Below are 19,844 nucleotides of genomic sequence, written 5' to 3' on the forward strand. Positions count from 1 at the left end.
TGTATCTCTTCAAGAAGTCGAGCAAAGATTCTGTGAGAGAAAAAGTGTTGAACTTGCAAAAAGTGGAATCCACGTTAGTTTGGGGCTAGGATGTGGGGCTCACTATTCATAAACATTAAGACATTCACCAACTGCGCATTGTTCATTGACAAAAAAGGTGATGATCTGACATTTATATTGCCTTCAAGACATTAATCTAGTAAGACACTGGACAAGGAAATTATTCAAATGGCAGAATGATGAGTAGGTAGACCATGGATTAGCAGCTTTTGATTTTTCTGTGTCAACAGCTACCATTGAATGAATCTAAACAAAGTCAGAGAGGCATTGGCCACCTCTCTGGCTACCTCAACAGTCACTGTTACCAAGAAAATCTGTACAGATAAACCAACATGGAAAGGCCACCGCACAAGATCACGGTCTCTGTTTGGTTCCCAAAGAAGAGAAGCATTAGTTATGTTTGTACTTTTAAGTCCTAAGGAAGAAACCAGCAGTCAGTTAGATGGTTCCACCCAGAAGGCAGAGCATAGTTTCAGTTTATGTGAAAAAATTTGCATAACAGAGACAATCAAATCACACAGCAAAATGTATTTTATTCATAAACAAACTAAAAAAAGTACTCAGTTTATCAATATTCACAGGGGGAACTGATCCTACTACCCTGCAGTCCACTCACTGCAGAAAGTGAGAAAGACGACAGATGTCTTCCCCTTCACGCCTTTTCTTTCTCATCTGTCATTTCAAGTCATACCAGAGGACTGGACCTTCATTAGAAAAACAACTTCTTAAACTAGAAGAAATAACATCTGGAAAATAAACAAAAGTTTGAGTGTTAAGGCCTTAATATTACTAAGTCAGGAGATGCCAACACTCGGAAATCAAGCTCACCGATAATCCAAAGAAAGGCCATGGCGATCGTCAATCTATTTTCTTGCAATTTGTGTTTTTAATTCGCCTTTTGAGGAGCTCCAAATCCAGGTAGATGGTGCGTCCCAAGACAGCAGATGCACACAGTAGCCCACCATGCAGAGCACCAGTGAAACCGCAGATGAATACATCCTGGCCTGAGAGGGAAGGTAGAAGAGCAAATAATGGAGATAGCTTAAAATGTAATACCGTTTGAAAACTATTATCTGTGTTTGGCACTTCATAACGAAAACCTAGAAACACAAGGGGTTATTGAGATTTATGGGATAGGCTAAACGTATCCTCATAGTGCGTCTCTGCTGTGGTTGTACAGCACTGGCAAGTTAACAGGAAAGGGGAGACTATGTCTTCTTTAAGAAGCTCTGTTCAGACAGTGCAGTATGAGCGTCACAGCTCCAACGCGTCTCGCTCAAGACAATCATTTCTGACTGGCAACTGAATGCTGACTTACTCTTCTGACGGCTCTTGATGCAACATTCCTGCCTTGCCTCCCAGCTCTCTCATACAGACACACACACAACACAAAGGGTTGACAGACATCCCAATCCACCATAAAAACTCATTAATTCCACATATTCAGGAATAATGCCAGTTTACCCAACTTTCGGGTAAATGACATCATTTGAGTTAGGCTTTCCAGGCTAACAAGATTATACAGTTACCCAAAATGTTGGAAAATTAAATATGGCCTTATTCTTGGTTCCACAAAATATTTTATTTTAGCATGAAAAGGTCTCCTTTTATAGTTTCAACCTTACTGCCAAATTGTGTTTTGCAAATTTATCTTCAGGATTTCACAGTAAATAATAGACATTAGACAGTGGTTTTGAAAAATGACATCCAACATTATTTTCGAGCTGTCAGGCACTGTCATGTTACACAGACAACAGAATCAGTTACAGCCACACCTCATAACTCACCTGGTCGGACTACTCCATTGTACACTTCACCCTCATTGGACCTCCCCACACTCACACTGCCCCAACCACCACAGCGTCCCCTTCTGTAGCTGGACCAAGGTCAATCAGCACCAATGGACTGATGCCGTTAGAATCACACAGCTTAACATCCCACTAACTTGGGCCAAACAGTACAGAACTCAAACAACTAAATCACCTGTGCCGCCGACGAGTCGCTCTCACCAAACCTGATTAAATGCACAAGCCTAACAAACGAGCCAGCTGGTACATCCTTGAACTCAGCAAGTCAAAGCGCAGGTGCAAACAACTGGAAAGAAGATGGCGCACCAGCAAGAACCATACCAACCAAGCCACCTTCCAAGTCAATCCTCAATGACTACCACCGCCAACTCAAAGCTGCAAAAAAGGAGGCCCTGACACACCAGATCGAGATCAGCGCCAACCAAACCAAGAAACTCTTCACTATCGTCAGAGAGTTCACTCACCTGTCAGCCACCGAAAACTCGATCCCCTCCATACAGAAACTCTGCGACGCCCTCGGCAACCACTTCCACAATATACCAACCATCTACTGAAATTTTGATCCCCAACCCACCGACATTCACAATAGCCCATTGACCACCAAAGCCGACAACCTGCTCACCGCATGGGAACAGCTTAGCACACCAAACACACCTGCGATCTAATGCACTCCATCCACTCTGGAGCGCCCACCAACCCACTCTTTCATCCTCTAAAGAGACAAGATCATCCTCCAGATTACCACCATCCTCAACGCCTCCATAACCTCAGCCACCTTTCCCAACTCCTGGAAACACACAGAAGTGAGACCCCTCAACACACCCTCTGCAGACCTGAGCGAGCGCCAGAACTAATGTCCCATCTCACTGCTCCCATTCCATGCCAAAGTCCTGGAAAAGGCAATCAACCTCCAACTCACCAAAAACTTGGATAGAAACAACCTGCTAGACCCTTCACAATCAAGGTTCAGAGCCAAACACAGCACGAGACAGCACTGATTGCCGCAACAGACGACATCCGCACCCTACTCAACAGCAGATCAGCCTGCTCGACCTCTCTGCTGCCTTCTACACTGACCCACAACACATACTCATTGATTGACTACACCAGATTGGAATCACAAGTGATGCCCTCAGATGGATGGCATCCTTTCACAAAGGATGCACCCAGAGAGTCTGCCTCCCTCCCTTCACCTCACAACCCAAGCACACCATGTGTGGCGTCCCCCATGGCTCATCCCTGAGCCCATCCCTCTTCAACATCTACATGACACCACTCACAGACATCGTCAGATCGCACAACATCAACATCATCTCATACGCAGATACCTAGCTTGTCATCTTGCTCTCAGCTGACCCCACCTCAACGAAGATCAACTTCCACAACTATCTCAGCCTGGATGAAGAACAACTGCCTGAAGCTCAACACTGACAAAACTGAAGGTTTGATCTTCGGCAGACAAAACGCCCTTTGGATCGACTCCTGGTGGCCATCGGAAGTCGTACTCATCCCCATTCCGATATACCGCAGTTTCAGCACCATCCTGGCCAGCAAACTCTCCATGAAGCGTCAGGTTAACAACGTCTCCTCAGCTAGCTTCCACACACTTCACTTGCTCTGCAAAGTCTTCAAGTGGCTCCCCATCAGCACCAGAAAAACAGTGATGAAGGGCCTCATCATCAGCCAGCTTGATTACGGTAACACACTATGCTGGTACCACCACCTAATTTATGAAAAGACTCTAGCTGCCAGACTGATTCTCAACTTGCCCAAGAAGACTCACATCACCCAGCACTTGAAGGACCTCCACTGGCTTCCGGTCCAGGAGAGATGTCCTTTCAAGCTTCTAACCCAGGTCTACAAAGCCCACCAAGGACCTGCCTACATGAACCACCGCCTGCAGTTCCACTGACCTCCCAGGAACCTTCACTCCGCAGAACTTGCCCTCGCACAAATACCACTTTTCCATTGCTGCCGCTTCGGAGGACACTCCTTCTCCCACCTCGCACCCAGATCAAGAAACGCCCTTCCCCTCCGCACCTCTCCCTTGTTGGCCCACTTCAGGACCTGACTCTTCAACCCAAACCTGCAGCACAGGGCCTGGATACCCTCTCGGGTGATCAGCTGTGCTTTATACGTATGACTTGATTGACTGAAACCACCTCTCCTCCACCATCCGTGTAGAAGTACCTTTCTGTCTCCAAAGAAAGCCAGAAGGGACATACACATCCTCAGGCTGCAGTGTGACACCTGTCTCTGCACATCCTTTCAAGCTAGAGAGGCCCCAAACTAGTCTTCCTCCCCAACCAAGCCTGCAGCTAGAGTGACTCTTGGAGCTCATATCCAGCCAGACCTTGGGAATAGAGGCATCATGGGAAATGCTTTGCCCTTACACCCAGGAAAGGCTGCTGAGAAGGAGAGCCTTGGCCTTAAAGATAATTTTTTGAGTTTGTGGTTAGATTCTTTACTTCAAGAGGACTTTCAGTTCCTTCAAAACTGTACATCCGGCTCTGTGTGCTTACAGGACACTTAAAATGTGCACTAAGGATGATACTGCTGTGTGTACTTTTGAAGAGTGCGCTCTAGTGAGTGGGAGCTTTGGAACCAATCCCAGCAAGTGTACTTTATTTCCATAGGGTTTCAGTTCACGAAGTATGAGACATGATCATGGTCTTAGTAAGCACCTATTAAGACTGTTTTATTGTATTCAGATTAGCCGATATATTACACAGTGGTGGTTGTCACTGTGTAGTAATGGGTCAGATGAACTTTCCATTGTAGGGATATTTTTTGATATACCTGTAATTTTTTTAACCCTTAGACAGATCTGCGCCAAATGTGGGAACTGCTTGGCATGCCACTTTTTGTGCAGATCAGTGCAAAAGAAAAAAGTTAACAGCGGTGTGAAAAAAATAAGCATTTTCCAATTTTAGCTTCAATAGGTAATTTTGCTCATGTCTTAAGCCAAATCTGCTGAATGAATTTAAACCAAACTTGGCATAAAAGTAGAACTTTACTCTAAAAGCTTGCTGTCATTGGTTAGGTGTAAATCTGTTCAGTAGTTGTTTTTTTATATAAGCATTTAACAAAGTTGTCTGGTGGGAGTTAAAGGTTTATCAAGTTTGTATTTGGAATTTTATTTATATAGCGCTTACTACCCCTGAAGAGGCGTTGAAGCACTTTACTGAGAGGAGCATGCTACTCCAGTACCCAAGGTTAGTGGTTAATCCAGTAGTTAAATTTTGGTTATTGTCATTAGTTATGTGCTTTCAAGAACAAATTTTCATGCATTTACTCCAGTTACTTTATTTATTTTTTTAAACAAATTTTATTGGGTTTTTGTTTCACACAACATACATCATTGATTACATTTCCTGTGCTATCCAGGTTACTGAAAGTGGCCCTTCACTTTATATTCTTAGGTGGTGGACCTAGATATGTACAGGATCGAATACAGGAAACCCCAGTAAAGGGTGTTCCTAGTTTGTCTTGCCCAATTACTCAATAAATGCTATTATTAACACCTTCCCAGACCCCACCATCGGTGTGCTGAATAGGTTACAGTCATGGTGGTTAGTAAGCACAGGAGTCGACAGACAATGGTTTGTGCTATGTACATGTCGTGTTACAGGGGTGTACTCCAATCATGGTGTTAGTTCTCTAATTCGTTCTGTGTGTCGTAGTTGCGCAGTGCCTGCACTAGTGCATCCCATGCTTGCGCCATTTCTAAAGCCCTGGCATTCTGCGGTCGCCGTGCAGATTGAAACCTCAGCATGCTTTCCCCCCCAGCCCATTTAAGAAACTCGTTTCGCCACCTAGTGCCCGTGGGACCCGTCACTGCCTTCCAATGTCATGTAATTTCACGTTTTGCAAGGATGAGCCCCATATATATGAATTTGCTCGTGATCTTATTTTTAGGGGTGTGAGGGAACCAATGTAGAACCCCAACGGCCATGTTGAACACCAAGCTCCTCTCCGTTACCTCGTTAAGAGTGTCTCCCACTTCCATAGCATGTGTTCTAATTCCACCCCAACTGTCGTGCATCTGGGGCATCCTGCGGAGTCTGCAGCAAAATAGCTTTTGATCTTCCCCGGGGTCAGGTATGCTCGGTGGAGAATGTAGAAGTGCACTAGTTGGAATCGCGCATTGCTTGTACTCTTCCAAGCCCTTCTCATCAACTGCGCCCACACTGTCTCAGGGATCACTTTTCCTATATCAGCTTCCCATTTGCCCTTCAGCGCCACTAGAGGAGGTAATCCTTCATTGGTCATTCTGGAGTAAAGGCCCAAGACCGCTTTAAACGTTCCCGTTGCCATCATAGTATATTGGCAAGCCATCGTTGTTCTAGGTTCTGTAAGCCCTTCTCTCCAAGGCGCTTGTATTGCTCGTGTGAGTGCTGAGTACAGTAGGAAGTCCCCTCTAGGTGGGTCATATCGGTCTAGGAGTATCGGGAAAGGTAACAGCGTTCCGTCTTCGTATAGGTCCCCCAGGACTTGGATCCCCGCTTCCTCCCACCTCTGCAACTGCGACCAATCCCCACCGTGCGGTAACGCTGTTAACATTCCTAGCGGGATTTCGGGGGCGTATGGGTGCAACACACCCGCCCTACGCTGTGTACGGTTCCAACATAATCTAATCGCTTTCTCCTCTTGCGTGAGGTCTCGAAGGTCTAATTTCTGCTGTAGTGCTATAAAAGAAAGCAAATGACGAGGTATGCCTAGGCCCCGTTTGTTTTCTGGCCCTCGAAATTTGCGTGCTATTTCCTGGGTGTAGGTCTGCAATTGAGCTGCTAAATAGTACATTTCAAAGTCGGGAACCGCCAAACCCCCTTCCGACTTAGGTCTCATTAACGTTGTCAAGACTCTGTGTCGACCCGCCCCCCAAAGGAAGGACACCATCATGGATTTCAGGAGCCTGAAGGTAGCAGGAGGAATCCAAATGGGTAGCGTTCTGAAGTAATATAGGAGCCTTGGGAGCGCCACCATTTTGAGTAGCACTATACGACCCGCCACTGACAGTGGGAGAGTGGCCCAAAAGGACATGCTGCCCTTCAACGCTCTGATGCCGCGGGTGATATTATCCTCCAATACGTCGGCAGGGGTGTGGTAGACATAAACCCCTAGGTATTTCAGGCAGCTGGGTTCCCATCTGACCGCTCTGGTCATGGAGGGCTGGGACTCACCCTTGTGCACTGGAAATAAGCATGTCTTGGACCAGTTTACTTTGAGGCCGGAAATTTCGCCAAAGTTGGTTAAAAGGTTGGCGGCCCCATCTAGGGCCCCGTCGGGGTCTTCGAGGAAGAGCAGAAGGTCATCAGCATATAGCGATATGTATTGCTGCCCAATTTTGCTCTGCAATCCCCTATAATGGTCTCCCGTGCGGATTGACATTGCGAGGGGTTCCACTGCCAATGCAAATAGGAGCGGAGACCGTGAACACACCTGTCTCGTGCCTCTTTCCACTGTGTATTGAGGCGATATTAGTGTGCCCGTCTTCACTCTAGCCATCGCCGAGGCATATAGCACAGCGGTCCATTTCAAATAATCCTCCCCCACACCAAAGCGCCTAAGCACTTTGTAAAGGTATTCCCATTCTAGGCTGTCAAATGCCTTCTTTAAGTCCACCGATAATATCATTGGATGGGGGGTCTCAAAATGATCATCTTCTAGGAGCCGCATCAAGTGGCGGATGTTCATGGTAGTGTTGCGCTTAGGTATGAAACTAGCTTGGTCTTTGTGGATCAGTGTGGTCATGCGCTCTAATAGACGGGACGCTAAGATGCTGCTTAAAATTTTGTAATCGGTAGTCAGCATCGACAATGGTCTGTATGATGTTGTATCGCTGCTCTCTCTTCCAGGTTTAAGTAGGGGAATTACCAACGCTTCTCGCATGGAGTGCGGTAAATGTCCTAATTGTTTTGCCTCTCTATAGACCTCGAGCAGCCGTGGAGCCAGCTGATCTATGTACTTTACGTAGAACTCGATGGGCAACCCATCTAGGCCTGGGGTTTTATTATGTGCCGTCTGTTTTATTGCACGTCGAATTTCTCCTAGCTCAATATCTTTGCCCAAGTCTTTTGTTTGCTCAGGGTCTAATACTGGGAAGCAGAGTCCCTCAAGAAAAATATCTATGGCTGGGGTGCCGGCCATCAATTTGCTTTGATACAGGGTTTCATAATAACTGGTGAAGCAACGTAGGATCTCAGGTTGGGTGTATACTTTGTCTCCTTCCGCCGTGCGTATGGATACTATGGGGGAGTTTCTCTTCGTGGGGTTGGCGAGCCAGGCCAGTAAGGCTCCTGATTTGTCGCCCTCTGCATGGGACCTGGCTGTATATGCCTTATAGTCGAAGCTGCGCAGACGTTCTGTTTCCGCCGCGACTGCTTCTTTCGCCGCACTAATCTGCTCCTGTAGCTCGGGGTGGCCAGGCTGCAAGAGCTCCATTTCTCGGAGTTTCTTATCAGCTCTATCGAGGTCGTCTAAGAGTACTTTCCGTGCGCCTACTTGCTTACCCATGCAAAACCCTCTAACGACCACCTTGCAGGCATGCCATTCTGTTGCTCTCGCCTTCGTTGTGCAAGCATTAACCTCAAAGTATTGAGTTATTCTCTCTTCCAGTGTGCCATGTAAAAGTGGATCTTCCAGTTTTTCCGGGCGTAGCCTCCAGGTGGGAACACAGGAGGTACTAGGGAACCACTGCATGGCGAGCAATAGAGGATTATGATCTGAGATTGTTCTCGACAGATATTCCGTTCTTACAATCATTGGTATTAGAGTTGGAGAACACAACATCGCATCAAGCCTCACATGGAGCTCGTGCATACCCGAGAAAAAGGAATAATCTAGAGTCTGCGGGTGTTGAGCGCGCCAGATATCGGATAGGCCCCATCTCGACTGCCATTCCATTCTGCCCTTAGCAGTGCGGTGTGTTAGGGAGTCCGCCAACGGGGGATGTGATCTGTCAAGGGTTACATCTAGTACTGAATTAAAGTCACCTCCCATTAACATTGGCCCTACCAGGAAGTGTGCAAGGGACCCTGATAATTTCGCCAGAAAGGTCAACTGATCTACATTGGATGCATACATGCTACAGAAGGTGATGTCCCTACCTCTCAGTTTTCCTGCTATGGCAACAAACCTCTCCTCTGGGTCTATAATCTGTCTGGTAACCTGAAATGGGACCCCGGCACTAATCCAAATTAAAACGCCTCTGGCAAACGCTGAATATGTGGTATTGTATACTTGGCCCCGCCATCTGCGCTGCAATGCTATCCCCTCAGCCTTCGTTAAATGTGTTTCTTGCAATAATGCAATCAGAACTGCCCACCGCACTAGATAGGCATGTATTTTGTGGCGTCTCATCATAGTATGGAGCCCCCGCACATTCCAGGTTATACATCTCAAATTGGATAAGTCACCCATTGTCCCACAGTGTCCCGCACCCTCCTTCCCAACCATTCCTTAGGTGTACCAAGTATGATGAATCGTCAGCACCGATGGCGTGCCCTCCCCCCAACATTATAACATTTCCCCAAACTTCCTCCGCCCCCAGAACAGGACCTAAAGACCGCAATCTAGCTCCCATCCAAACACTCCCAAAAATAAAGAAACTGCTAATTAATCCAACAGAAGTTGCTGTGGGTAAGCCTTAAGGGCAATGAGGGGGGTTGGGTACCAACGGGAAGCCGCCCCTTACTCGGGCTCCTGTTGAGCGATCGAGCCTCAAGTAGGTATGTGCATCATAACCCCCACCCGTTTCCCATCTGTAAATCATTCCCTCCCTCATTTCTCAGCAAGCAGTTCACCATAGTCCGTGTCCGAACCCCAGCAGCTCACCAGGTTCTCTTGTTACTAGTCCAATATTCCTTCAGCTGTCGCTGGGGCGATCACAGGTAGTGGCACACTGTCTGTTTCTGAGCGCTCAGTGTCTGAACGGTCATCACCTCTGCCGGATTCCGCCTCTTCCCGCGATGGAGAACCCTGCGATCCCGATATGTTAGATATCACCTACAGGACTCCTCGCCGCTCTGCTGTCGTCTCTGATAGTGAAGGCCGTCTTAGACCTCTGTGTCGATTACGGATCCGCCTGGATTTCCGTTGCGGTAATCCTTCTGAGGTAGTTCTAGGTCGTGGGCCAAAGCCGTCTTTGCCGGTTCTGTACAGTTCCAGCCAGGTGCAGGCGTCTTCTGGCATGTCAAAGAATTTGGTGGTGTCATCAACAATTATTCGGAGCCGAGCTGGGAATAATAGGGAGTATTGGAGGCCCTCGCTTCTCAGCTCCCTCTTAACTGCTAGAAAGGAGGTCCGTCTACGCTGCATCTCGTAAGTATAATCTGGGAAGATATTGACTTTACTGTTTTCCACCTGAAAGGGGCAGTTCAACAGAGCCTTCTGAAGTAGCAGGTCTCTGTCTCGGTAGTGTAGCAGCCGTGCCACCACCGGACGCGGGGGACGGCCTTGCTGTAGCGGCCTGGACGGGACTCTATGTGCTCGTTCCAGCGTATAAAAGGTGGACAGACCTTCTGGCGCCACCGTCGTCTGGAGCCAATCTTCAAGATATCGAACCATGTCCTTCCCGTCCACTTTCTCTGGCAGGCCTATGATTCGGATGTTATTCCAGCAATTGCGCCCTTCAGCTTCCTCAGCACGTCTCTCCAGTGCGTCTATGCGATCCAGCACAGTGGTCATAGTGGTTGAGAGGGCCTTCTGGGCAGGCGCCAGGGTGTGGACTGTATCTTCCACTTCTTTGACCCTATCAGTCAGTTTGCCGTGGTCTGCTCGGAGCAAACAGAGTCCCGTGGCCACTTGCGCTATATCCTGTTGAAGCGCTGTACGGGTATCTGTTATTGCCATCAAGATCTTGTCCAGCTGGAGTTGCAAGTGAGGATCTCATGGCCGATCGGGATCTGGATGGTTTCCTTTGTCCGGCAACTCTGCGTCCGATGTGGATTGTGTACCGCTTTTAATTCCTTTAGGCTTTCCCATGGCAGTAGTATCTTCTTATTTCGTCGTTGACAGGCGAGGGGAGGCTGTCCAGGTTCAGGAGGACCTCGCTAGATCCTATCTAAACGGGTGTTCGCCCCAGTGGTCGTCAGGGACACCTCCCGGGTGTGTATAGCGCAGGGGCGGTCAGCAGCGGCATATAAGTACAGTCTCAGAGATCCGGCGCGTAGTTCACAGGCGTCTCGTCGTCAACTGCAGCGGTCCGAGGCGGAGCCGGTCACAGTCAGCAGCGCATGACTGCCCGGGTTAACTTGGCTTCAGCGAGAGGAAACAAATGTCTGAGGGTCCCCGAGCAGTGTAACAGTCTATCATGTGTCAGCCCTATGGACCCCTCAGTCTATCTCGGCAAGGGTCGCTTTCAGCCCCTCGGATCGTCAGCTGCGACACCGATGCACCTCCATTGGGAGTGTCCCGTCCTTTAATGTCGCAGGCGCTCCAGGGATGGTTCCGGACCCAGCTGCTCGAGGATCGGCGAAGGAGGGGGGGCCCGCGCGGGACGTCCAGCGGCAGCAGAGTACCACTAGCGGGCAGTCATCCACCCCCACTCGGTACTGCAATCTGTCAGGTGTCTTCCAGTCAGCACTGTTCGGAGAGATCGTCGCTCCCTCCGCAGGTCACCGTACAGTGTCACTAGTGTATAACCCAATGGTCAGCAATCAGTGTTCGGGTGACCCCTTCAGTTCTCTCGTCATACGTTATCCGGCTCCTCACCGTGAGGTTACCTCTTGTTGATTTACCTTTTCTCCGCGGCGGGTCCCCTGTAGTCCTCGTCCCCACCTCCACCCCCGTCCAGGGGGTCTCCGAGGCGGCGACGAGTCGACCTGTCGCCGTGCGGCCTGGAGGAGGTTCTCAGCAGGCTCAGCGTCCGGCCCGGTGGTCCGGGCGTTTTCGTGGATCCTGCCCTCCGGAGCCGGGCCCCAAGCCTCCGGGCCGCCCGCTACCAAGCCCCACTCAGTTCAGCAAGGCGTCTCCATGCCAGTCCCTTCAGGAGCCGCCCGACAGGTAGTGGGGATACCGCGGTCGCCCACGCGGCCTTCAAACCCTCTTTACCGCCAGGACCCGATGCCATTGTTCACGTCTCCCCGCGAGGTCGAGGCGTCCCCCACTTCGATCTGGTCGGCCTCCGGGGGGGGGGGGGAACGGTCCGTCACCTCCCTCATCTGCGGTCCAGGCTGGATGCAACTTCCGCCCCAGAGCGGGATCAGGGTCCGGCCACGGGCAGTTCAAGCTCCTACTGGTTCAATGCGCGAGGGCGACGCCCCCACCGAGCTCCGGCAGGGAAAGGCCGAACACTCCTCCTCCAGCCCGGGGGCCCGCAGCTCACCAGCGCCGCTCGAAGTCTGGCCGGGGGTTCTCCGCTAGCAATTCTGTCGTTTGATCTCCTGCCCGGCAGTCGTCAGCCAGGTCATTCCCCTCGGGCCCGCCGCCGGATCAGAGATTTTTCATGGCCCACAGGGGCAGTCGCGGTCCTCAGCGCACCAGGAGCTAGGGAGACCTCACGACCGCCATTTTGTCCGTTCACTCCGGGCACCCCGGGCAGCTCATCGAGCCCTTTGCACGGGTCTACAGGGTTGGTTAGGGGGTGTCCCTCAGCCACGCCGTAAAAGTCCCCTTCCTCTGATTTTGCGTGGGGAAACGGGGGTTATAGAGTCTCTTTATCAGGATAATCGGAGGCTCGATCGCCGAGCCCAGCGCTCAGGCGACCTCCTCCATCGGCGTCCAAGCCACGCCCCTACTCCAGATACTTTATGATAGATTGTATTAATGCCAGTTAGCTGCGATCAGAAGTGGGGCTATGTAGTTTAAGGTGAATGGTTGGTGAGATTATGAAATGTTAGGTTGCCCGGCCAGGGTTTTATGGCAGGCGAGTTAATAGTCCATGAAATGGGTTGTCAGCCTTTTGCAGAACTACAATAGGGTAAGACGAGGGTCACTCAGAAGCCAAAAATTACAGGAATCAAGTTGAAGTAAGTCAAGGACGATTTTTCATGTAAGTCTTAGGAGTATAATGGGAGGAGTCGTTTTGAGATATACCAAGGATGTAACATGTAGAAAGCAATCTGAGATTAGAAGATGTAGAAAGAAACAAACATTCCACCTAATGCTCCATATTTGGGGCACACAGCTGAAAACATGCGAAGCCGAGTTTGTATATTTGGTTTGTTAAAATCAGTATTCAGAAAATCATGAATCCTGTCAATCACCGGAGTAGTTTTTCGAGAATGTGATTGGCTGATGATTTTTTCTGTCATCTTAAAATCACGATTTTTGCACTGTAGGAAAAAAATCCACAGTGATTGGGAGGCCCACTATTAGAGGTGTCGCACCCCTGGTGAGTTTTGGAGGCACCCAGAGATGTGGAAAAATGTTTACATTGTCAGCATTCCGTCCATCATTTGTTTACTGTAACACTTTTCACCCTAAGTGGGATGGGTTTGCCAGACGTGGATCCCTTGCTGACTGTACCACTGGATTCAAGCTAGCCTGGCTGAAGAAGGGTGACATACCCTGAAACCGGTCTTAGGATGCTTGTTTCCAGTCCAGGGAGGACCTGGCTTGACAGTTCGGGCTGGACTGTTCCCATGGGGCACAGGGTCAAGACTGATTTGCATATGGCTGGGTTCAAACTGGAATGGCATGGTGAGCAAAAAACTATGGATTTAGGCCCAGATCTCTGTACTGGGGTGAATGTATGACATTGTTCTGCATTCTGTCCATCAACTGTTGTTTTTGCATTTGTCACCCCGAGTGGGACGGGTGTGCTCAGACGTGAGTCCCGTGCTCTCTATGCCACTGGAATCAAGCTATCCTGGCTGTTGAGGGTTGTTCGCACTGTTCTAGTTTGTGGGCTTGTATTCTGCGGCAGTTTGGGGCCGATGTGTGGGAGTTGGGTGTTGTCAAGTTGGGGGGGGGGGGATCATGGGGTGTGAGTGTGGTGTAGATTGTACACGGATGCGGTTGCATATTGTTTATTTGCTGAGATGCTCTTTGCCTGGGCAGCGAATTGTGCACATGGGTGGATCTGCGATGATGGTTTGCAATATGGATAATGGCTGACACTACGCTGGATAAACTGTCAATCATATCCTGGAATGTACGGGGTCTTAACGATGCCAGAAAATGTAGGAATGTGTTGGCATACTTGGATAGACATCAGGTGCAGATAGCTTTATTACAAGAAACGCATCTCCGCCCACGGGTGGACCCTAAATTCGCTAGTCACTGGGCCCTCATCATGTTCGTCCAATGCTCGAGGGACTGCTGTGTTGATCAAAAAAACGCTTAACTTCCAGGAGCTGGGGGTGAAATTGGATCCTGATGGGAGGTATGTGATATTGTGGGGTAGGCTTGGTTCAGATACTGTTGTGCTCTTGAACTGTTATGCACCCAACGTTGACACTCCCGATTTTTTTATTGGCCTCTGGGGACACGTCATTGCTACAGAAGCCACACATATTATATGGGGCGGTGATTTTAATGTAGCTCTGAGGCCTGTGGCGGATAGATCTGACGGGAGTAACCAATATAACCCTCAAGCGAGAGACGTCTTACAGGGCATACTGGAGGAAGCTGGATTGGTAGATAGCTGGAGGTTTGCGCACCCTGACAGTAGAGAAGGCACACATTTCACGACACATGCACGAACTTGGGCGTGCTTGGACTATTGTTTTCTGTCGCGGGGGCTTAGCATGGGGTTGCACAAGGTGGAGCACCTCTCCAGGACTTACTCAGATCACTGCCCGGTTAGGGTTGTCGTGACGATACCGGGTCTCAATAGGCCGCGACCCCCCTGGAGATTGTTCCCCTCAGTACTGTTAGATCCCATTTTCAAGGCGGAGCTTGGGGAGGAGATAGAGGCGTTCTTTCCCAGGAATAAGGGGTCGGTTAATAGTGTGGAGATGATTTGGGAGGCATTTAAGGTGACGATTCGAGGGTTACAATCTCTAAAAGCTGTGGGATACTCAGAGATATTGTTAAGACCATAACGAAATTGGAATCGGAATTAAAAGACCTGGAGAACAGGATGATCAGTGACACGAACCCAGAGCTTTGTCTTAAGTTTAGAGACAAACTGTCGGACTTCGAAAAAGAGGCTGCTAGGGAAGTGAAATATAGGGGGAAACATTGGACTGCTAGGAAATACTGTGAGGGGGAGAGACCGGGTAAAGTACTAGCTGCCCTCGCGAGGCACCCTCGATTTAGCACTAGTGTCCTAGAAATTGAAACGAAAGACGGTATCCGGTGCCGGGACACGGTAGGGACTCAGAAGGCTTTTATGCACCACTATGAGCAGTTGTACACTACACAACAGGCGGGGGAGGTCCGCTATGGGGGCTTTCTTGACGACATTGCATTGTGTTGGCTCTCTGATGGTCATAGGGCATTTCTCAGAGGGCCCCTGGAGGTAGAAGAAATACGGGATGCCATAATGTCTGAGTAATGGTAAGGCGACGGGTTTGGATGGACTCCCTGCCGAGTTCTATAAATGCTATGTTGATATCATGGCCCCGGTGCTTAAGGAGGTATTTGAGGAGTCTTTGGAGGTAGGGATTCTGCCGGTCTCGATGAGGGAGGTGGCAATTACATCTCTGCTAAAACCTGGCAAGGACCCTTTGGACACAGATTCCCACCGTCCCCTATCGCTGCTTAATTGTGACGCAAAAATACTAGCAAAAGTGCTGGCTTCCCGGCTGTCTTTGCTTATGCCCACTATAGTGCTTCCGGATCAGTCCGGCTTTGTGCCGGGTCGTGCGACCACCCATAATCTTCGCACACTCTTTTCCTTACTCCAGACTATAGCCCCTGAGCTCCCTGTTGCCGCAGTTTTTTTGGATGCTACGAAAGCATTCGATTTCGGTGGAATGGAATTACCTCATTGATATATTGTGTAGAATGGGCTTTCCCAAAATATTTATTGCGTGGGTGAAATTGCTGTACACCCAACCTGTGGCCAGAGTGATCGTTAACGGAACTCTCTCCCCTCAATTGCCTATAACGAGAGGTACTCGACAGGGCTGTCCTCTTTCCCCACTGTTATTTGCCATCGCAATAGAGCCACTGGCGTGTCGAATTAGGCAGTTACATAAACACAGTGCGTTCAACTGTTTTCAGCGCCAGATAGGAGTGTCACTTTACGCGGACGACATCACCTTGTATGTGAAAGACCCACAGGTGAATCTGAATCCGCTACTGCGGGAGATTCTTGTTTTTGGTAGAATATCTGGTGTGCACATGAACTGGAAGAAATCACAATTCTTCCCACTCACGGCGGCTGTTGAGAGATTCCAGCTGGATTATCCCCTGGAGTGGTGCGATACGGATCTTCGCTATTTGGGTATAGTGATCTCACTTGATAGAGAAGAGACGATTAGACTCAACTACGGAGTAGCTATCTCTAAGCTAGCTGACAAGGTCACACGCTGGATGTCCCGGCCGCTCTCTATGGTGGGCAAAGCTTCACTGGTGAAGATGGTGGTACTCCCACGCTTTTTGTACTTATTTCAGAATGTCCCATACCACCCCGGCGTCTATTTTTTTAAACGCCTTAGGTCTGAACTCCTTAGATTGTTCTGGGGGGCCAAACAACCGAGGTTGAAATGGTCCACTCTAACATTGCCCTACGACAAAGGGGGGTTTGATGTCCCGGATTTTGAGATATATTATCTGAGCGCCCAGGCGCACTATGCTTACTATTGGATACGACCCACGCCCTTTATGGCGCAGATAGCTGCTGAAGAATGGATAGTGCATCCCCTCCCACTCAATGGTATGGTAATGGGGAGAGTTTGTGATGTTGAAACGCCGGCCACCACGGTGACATGCACGATAGATGCATGGACTCGTATTGCAAAGGTTTTGGAAACCACGGTGCTTTACTCACCGGAGATGCCACTTACGTATCACCCCAAATTGTCACTGCTGCAGGAAACGGGGTTTCAAAACATGTGCAAGCGAAACAAGCTGTCCACGTGGGGTGACCTGTTTCTCGAGGGTACTCTTCGTACGAGGGACCAGTTCTTCCGTGAGGAACAGCCCTCCCCTTTAGATGTTTTCTATTACATTAGACTCCGGCAGGGGCTTCGTGACTTGCTTCCCCAGTTTCCTGATGAACCTGGAGTAGTTCTGCCACTGCATGCTATGCTGGTGTCTGACGGTCGACATCTGGTTTCGAAGTTGTACAACACCATTAGAACGCAGCGAGGGACTCCGGTTAGTCATGCGCGGGAACAGTGGAGTCTTCAACTGGGTGATGATATCACTGATGAGCAGTGGAACTGTTGTTGTGGCGTCACTGCCAATATCTCATCTAGCTGCAGGCTAAAGATAATACATTATACATTTGTTCAGAGATTCTACTATACACCAGCTAGGAAGTTTAGGTTTCGCTTGGCAGAGGATGACAGGTGCGCTCGGTGTCGGGCGGAGGGGGCTGGCTTTCTTCATTTGGCCTGGGAGTGCAGTGCGATACTTGACTATTGGGTTCAGGTTTATAACGCACTGCAAATCATGACTGAGGAGGCTGTGACTTTGGATCCCCTGGTTATGCTGTTGGGATACACGAAGGAGGTTCCAGTGTCTTATCGCAGGTTTGCAGATGTCGCCTTATTGCTGGCGAAAAGAAGGATAGCCTGTAGGTGGGGGAGAGGCAGGGCTCCGAAATTTAAGGAATGGTTGGATGATGTAGAATACTGTCAGGATCAATATAATGTATATGCTGACTTGATGCCTGTGCGATGTAGACCCAGGGACTTCTGGAGCCCACTGCAGACTTACTGGCTGTCCGAGGCCGCACAGCGGGCAGACTCGGATAGTGATGGCCAGAATGGCGTGGTGTGAGGGTTGCCATCCCTAGTGGGTTTGTGTTACTGTTATGGAGAGATATGATTGAGTACTATGCGCGCTGTCTGCACCGGACTGCCATGAGAGGTGTGTGACGGATGCTGACTTCTGATACTTGGGGGATTCCGGAATGCTGTTATCCGTTGTGCATTCACTATTATGTGCATTCCTTGGATTGTCACTGACTGCTGGTAGTTCTTAATATCTACTGATGCTGCACACTGTGCTGTACTGCGCTGGGATCCTATCAGCTGTACTACTCCCCCCTTTGTAACTTGCCCCTGCTGTACAATGTTCTTTGCATCATTTGTTGACCCGTACCTGAGATTGTACTATGTCCTGACCGTTGTGAACAGGGTTCTCATCTATTGTTGACTCTTGAATTGTGCCTTGTATTCACGTGACCAATCTGTATGTACACTGATGTATGGTTTTGCTCTAATAAAGGTTTAAGAAAAAAAAAAGTATTACTTGATGGCATCTACGTGAATCTCAGGCTCTGAAGCAAGGAGATTGCAGCTTGTCTTTGGGCTAGGCACCACCAGGCACTTTGTTAACACCCTTGGGGAAGTGCTGACCCCGAAAAGAGGTACTTTGAATTGCTAGCGTTAGCCATTCACCGCAAAGAAAAGGTTGCACCATTGGCGTGGTGGATGGGATGTAAATGTTGGCGTTCTTGTTTTCTTTTTTAACAATTGAAGTAACCCTCTTCAATGTTTCCTTACAACTATTCAAAAAGTATTTTTGAATAGTTTGATTGTGCATGAAGATTTGGTGTCTTACTAGAACATAATAGCTAACCTATTTAATACAGATACAAAATCTTCTATGGGATTTTGTTTTTTTGGTTTCCACTAGAGAAAATGTATGTTTGCAGAAATCTACACAGTGTGGGTGTATAATGCATGCCTAGGTCAGCAGTACCATTTACAAATAAAACATAATTTTCCCCAAGAACCTCTTTGCTTTTTAAGTCGCGCCTGAGACAGCGCATGTGCTGTTGTTTGCTAGACATATTAGATTACATGGGGCTTAGAGATCACCAATCGCTTACCAATTTTTGGCTTGATCATCACTCATTTCCGTGCTTCTGTTTAGGAAGATGCAAAAAGAACAATTGATACCCAGAAAGAAGAACAATGACATACATTCACCCAAGTCCAGAGATCTGGGCCTCAATCCATCGCGTTTTTTTGCTCTCCATGCCATTCCAGTTTGAACCCAGCCACATGCAAATCAGTCTTGACCCTGCTCCCTATGGGAACAATCTAGCCAGAACTGCCAGACCAGTTCCTCCCTTGACTGGAAACAAGCATCCTAGGACCAATTTCGTTTTTTTTACCCCTTATTAGCCAGGCTCGCTTGACTCCAGTGGCATGGAGAGCACAGACCCACGTCTGGGCTTACCCGTCCCACTCAGTGTGACCAAAAGAACAATTGATGATGGACAGAATGCAGAACAATGTCATACATTCACCCCAGTACAGAGATCTCAGCCTAAACCCATTGTTTTTTTGCTCCCCATGCCATTCCAGTTTGAACCCAGCCATATGCAAATCAGTCCTGGCCCTGCTCCCTTCCTGATTGAAAGTTTGCAACCACTCTCTTTCTGAGCATGGCCCAATTACTGCTTCCTTGTGCAGTGGGTGCTCTTTGGCTACTCAACCTTTCGGGCACAGGCTTCTGTTCTCTTTTTGTAGCAGTACTCTATAAGATTATTTACAGGCCTGCTCAAACCCGTCCTTCTACCTGTTCCCCTTCCCTCTCCCTCTCTGTGTTGTTGCCTGCCCCCACTTTGTGTTGTTGCTTGCCCTACCCACTCTCCCATCTGTTCCCATGTTGTTACTTGCACCCTCCCACCCTTCTCTGTTGTCACTTACCCGGTTCCAGCTTTGCATCTTGTTTGTTAATCCTCACATAATCTTCAATTGCCCCCTTTACTTTCCTGCAACACTTGGCTACATACTTGCTTTGTGCCTGTAACCTTTTTCTCCAACATCATCTACCATGGACTTAGAAATAGAAAATTCCACCATCCACTGGAAGCAGGAATCCTGCCTCTTAACAATACAAAAGGTGATACTCCAATGTCAGCATTAATTTCCTCAGGTCTAAAATGCAATTCAACACATT

At 48.8% G+C, this 19,844-nt stretch overlaps 1 protein-coding gene across 1 annotated transcript in view; it reads right to left on the reverse strand.

Moving 5' to 3' along the window:
* Nucleotides 1-573: 573 nt before the first annotated feature.
* Nucleotides 574-19,844, reverse strand: part of RETSAT (retinol saturase) — a 176,736-nt gene continuing 157,465 nt past the window's right edge. The window contains exons 11-12 of the mRNA XM_086943457.1: nt 889-1,064; nt 574-806 (exon numbers count right to left, since the gene is read on the reverse strand). Coding sequence (XP_086799583.1) covers nt 919-1,064 — 146 coding nt within the window. The 3' untranslated portion in view covers nt 574-806; nt 889-918. The remainder of the gene's footprint in view (nt 807-888; nt 1,065-19,844) is intronic.

The sequence above is a fragment of the Lissotriton vulgaris genome, chromosome 11, assembly GCF_964263255.1.
Source record: "Lissotriton vulgaris chromosome 11, aLisVul1.2, whole genome shotgun sequence".
Lineage (NCBI taxonomy): Eukaryota > Metazoa > Chordata > Amphibia > Caudata > Salamandridae > Lissotriton > Lissotriton vulgaris.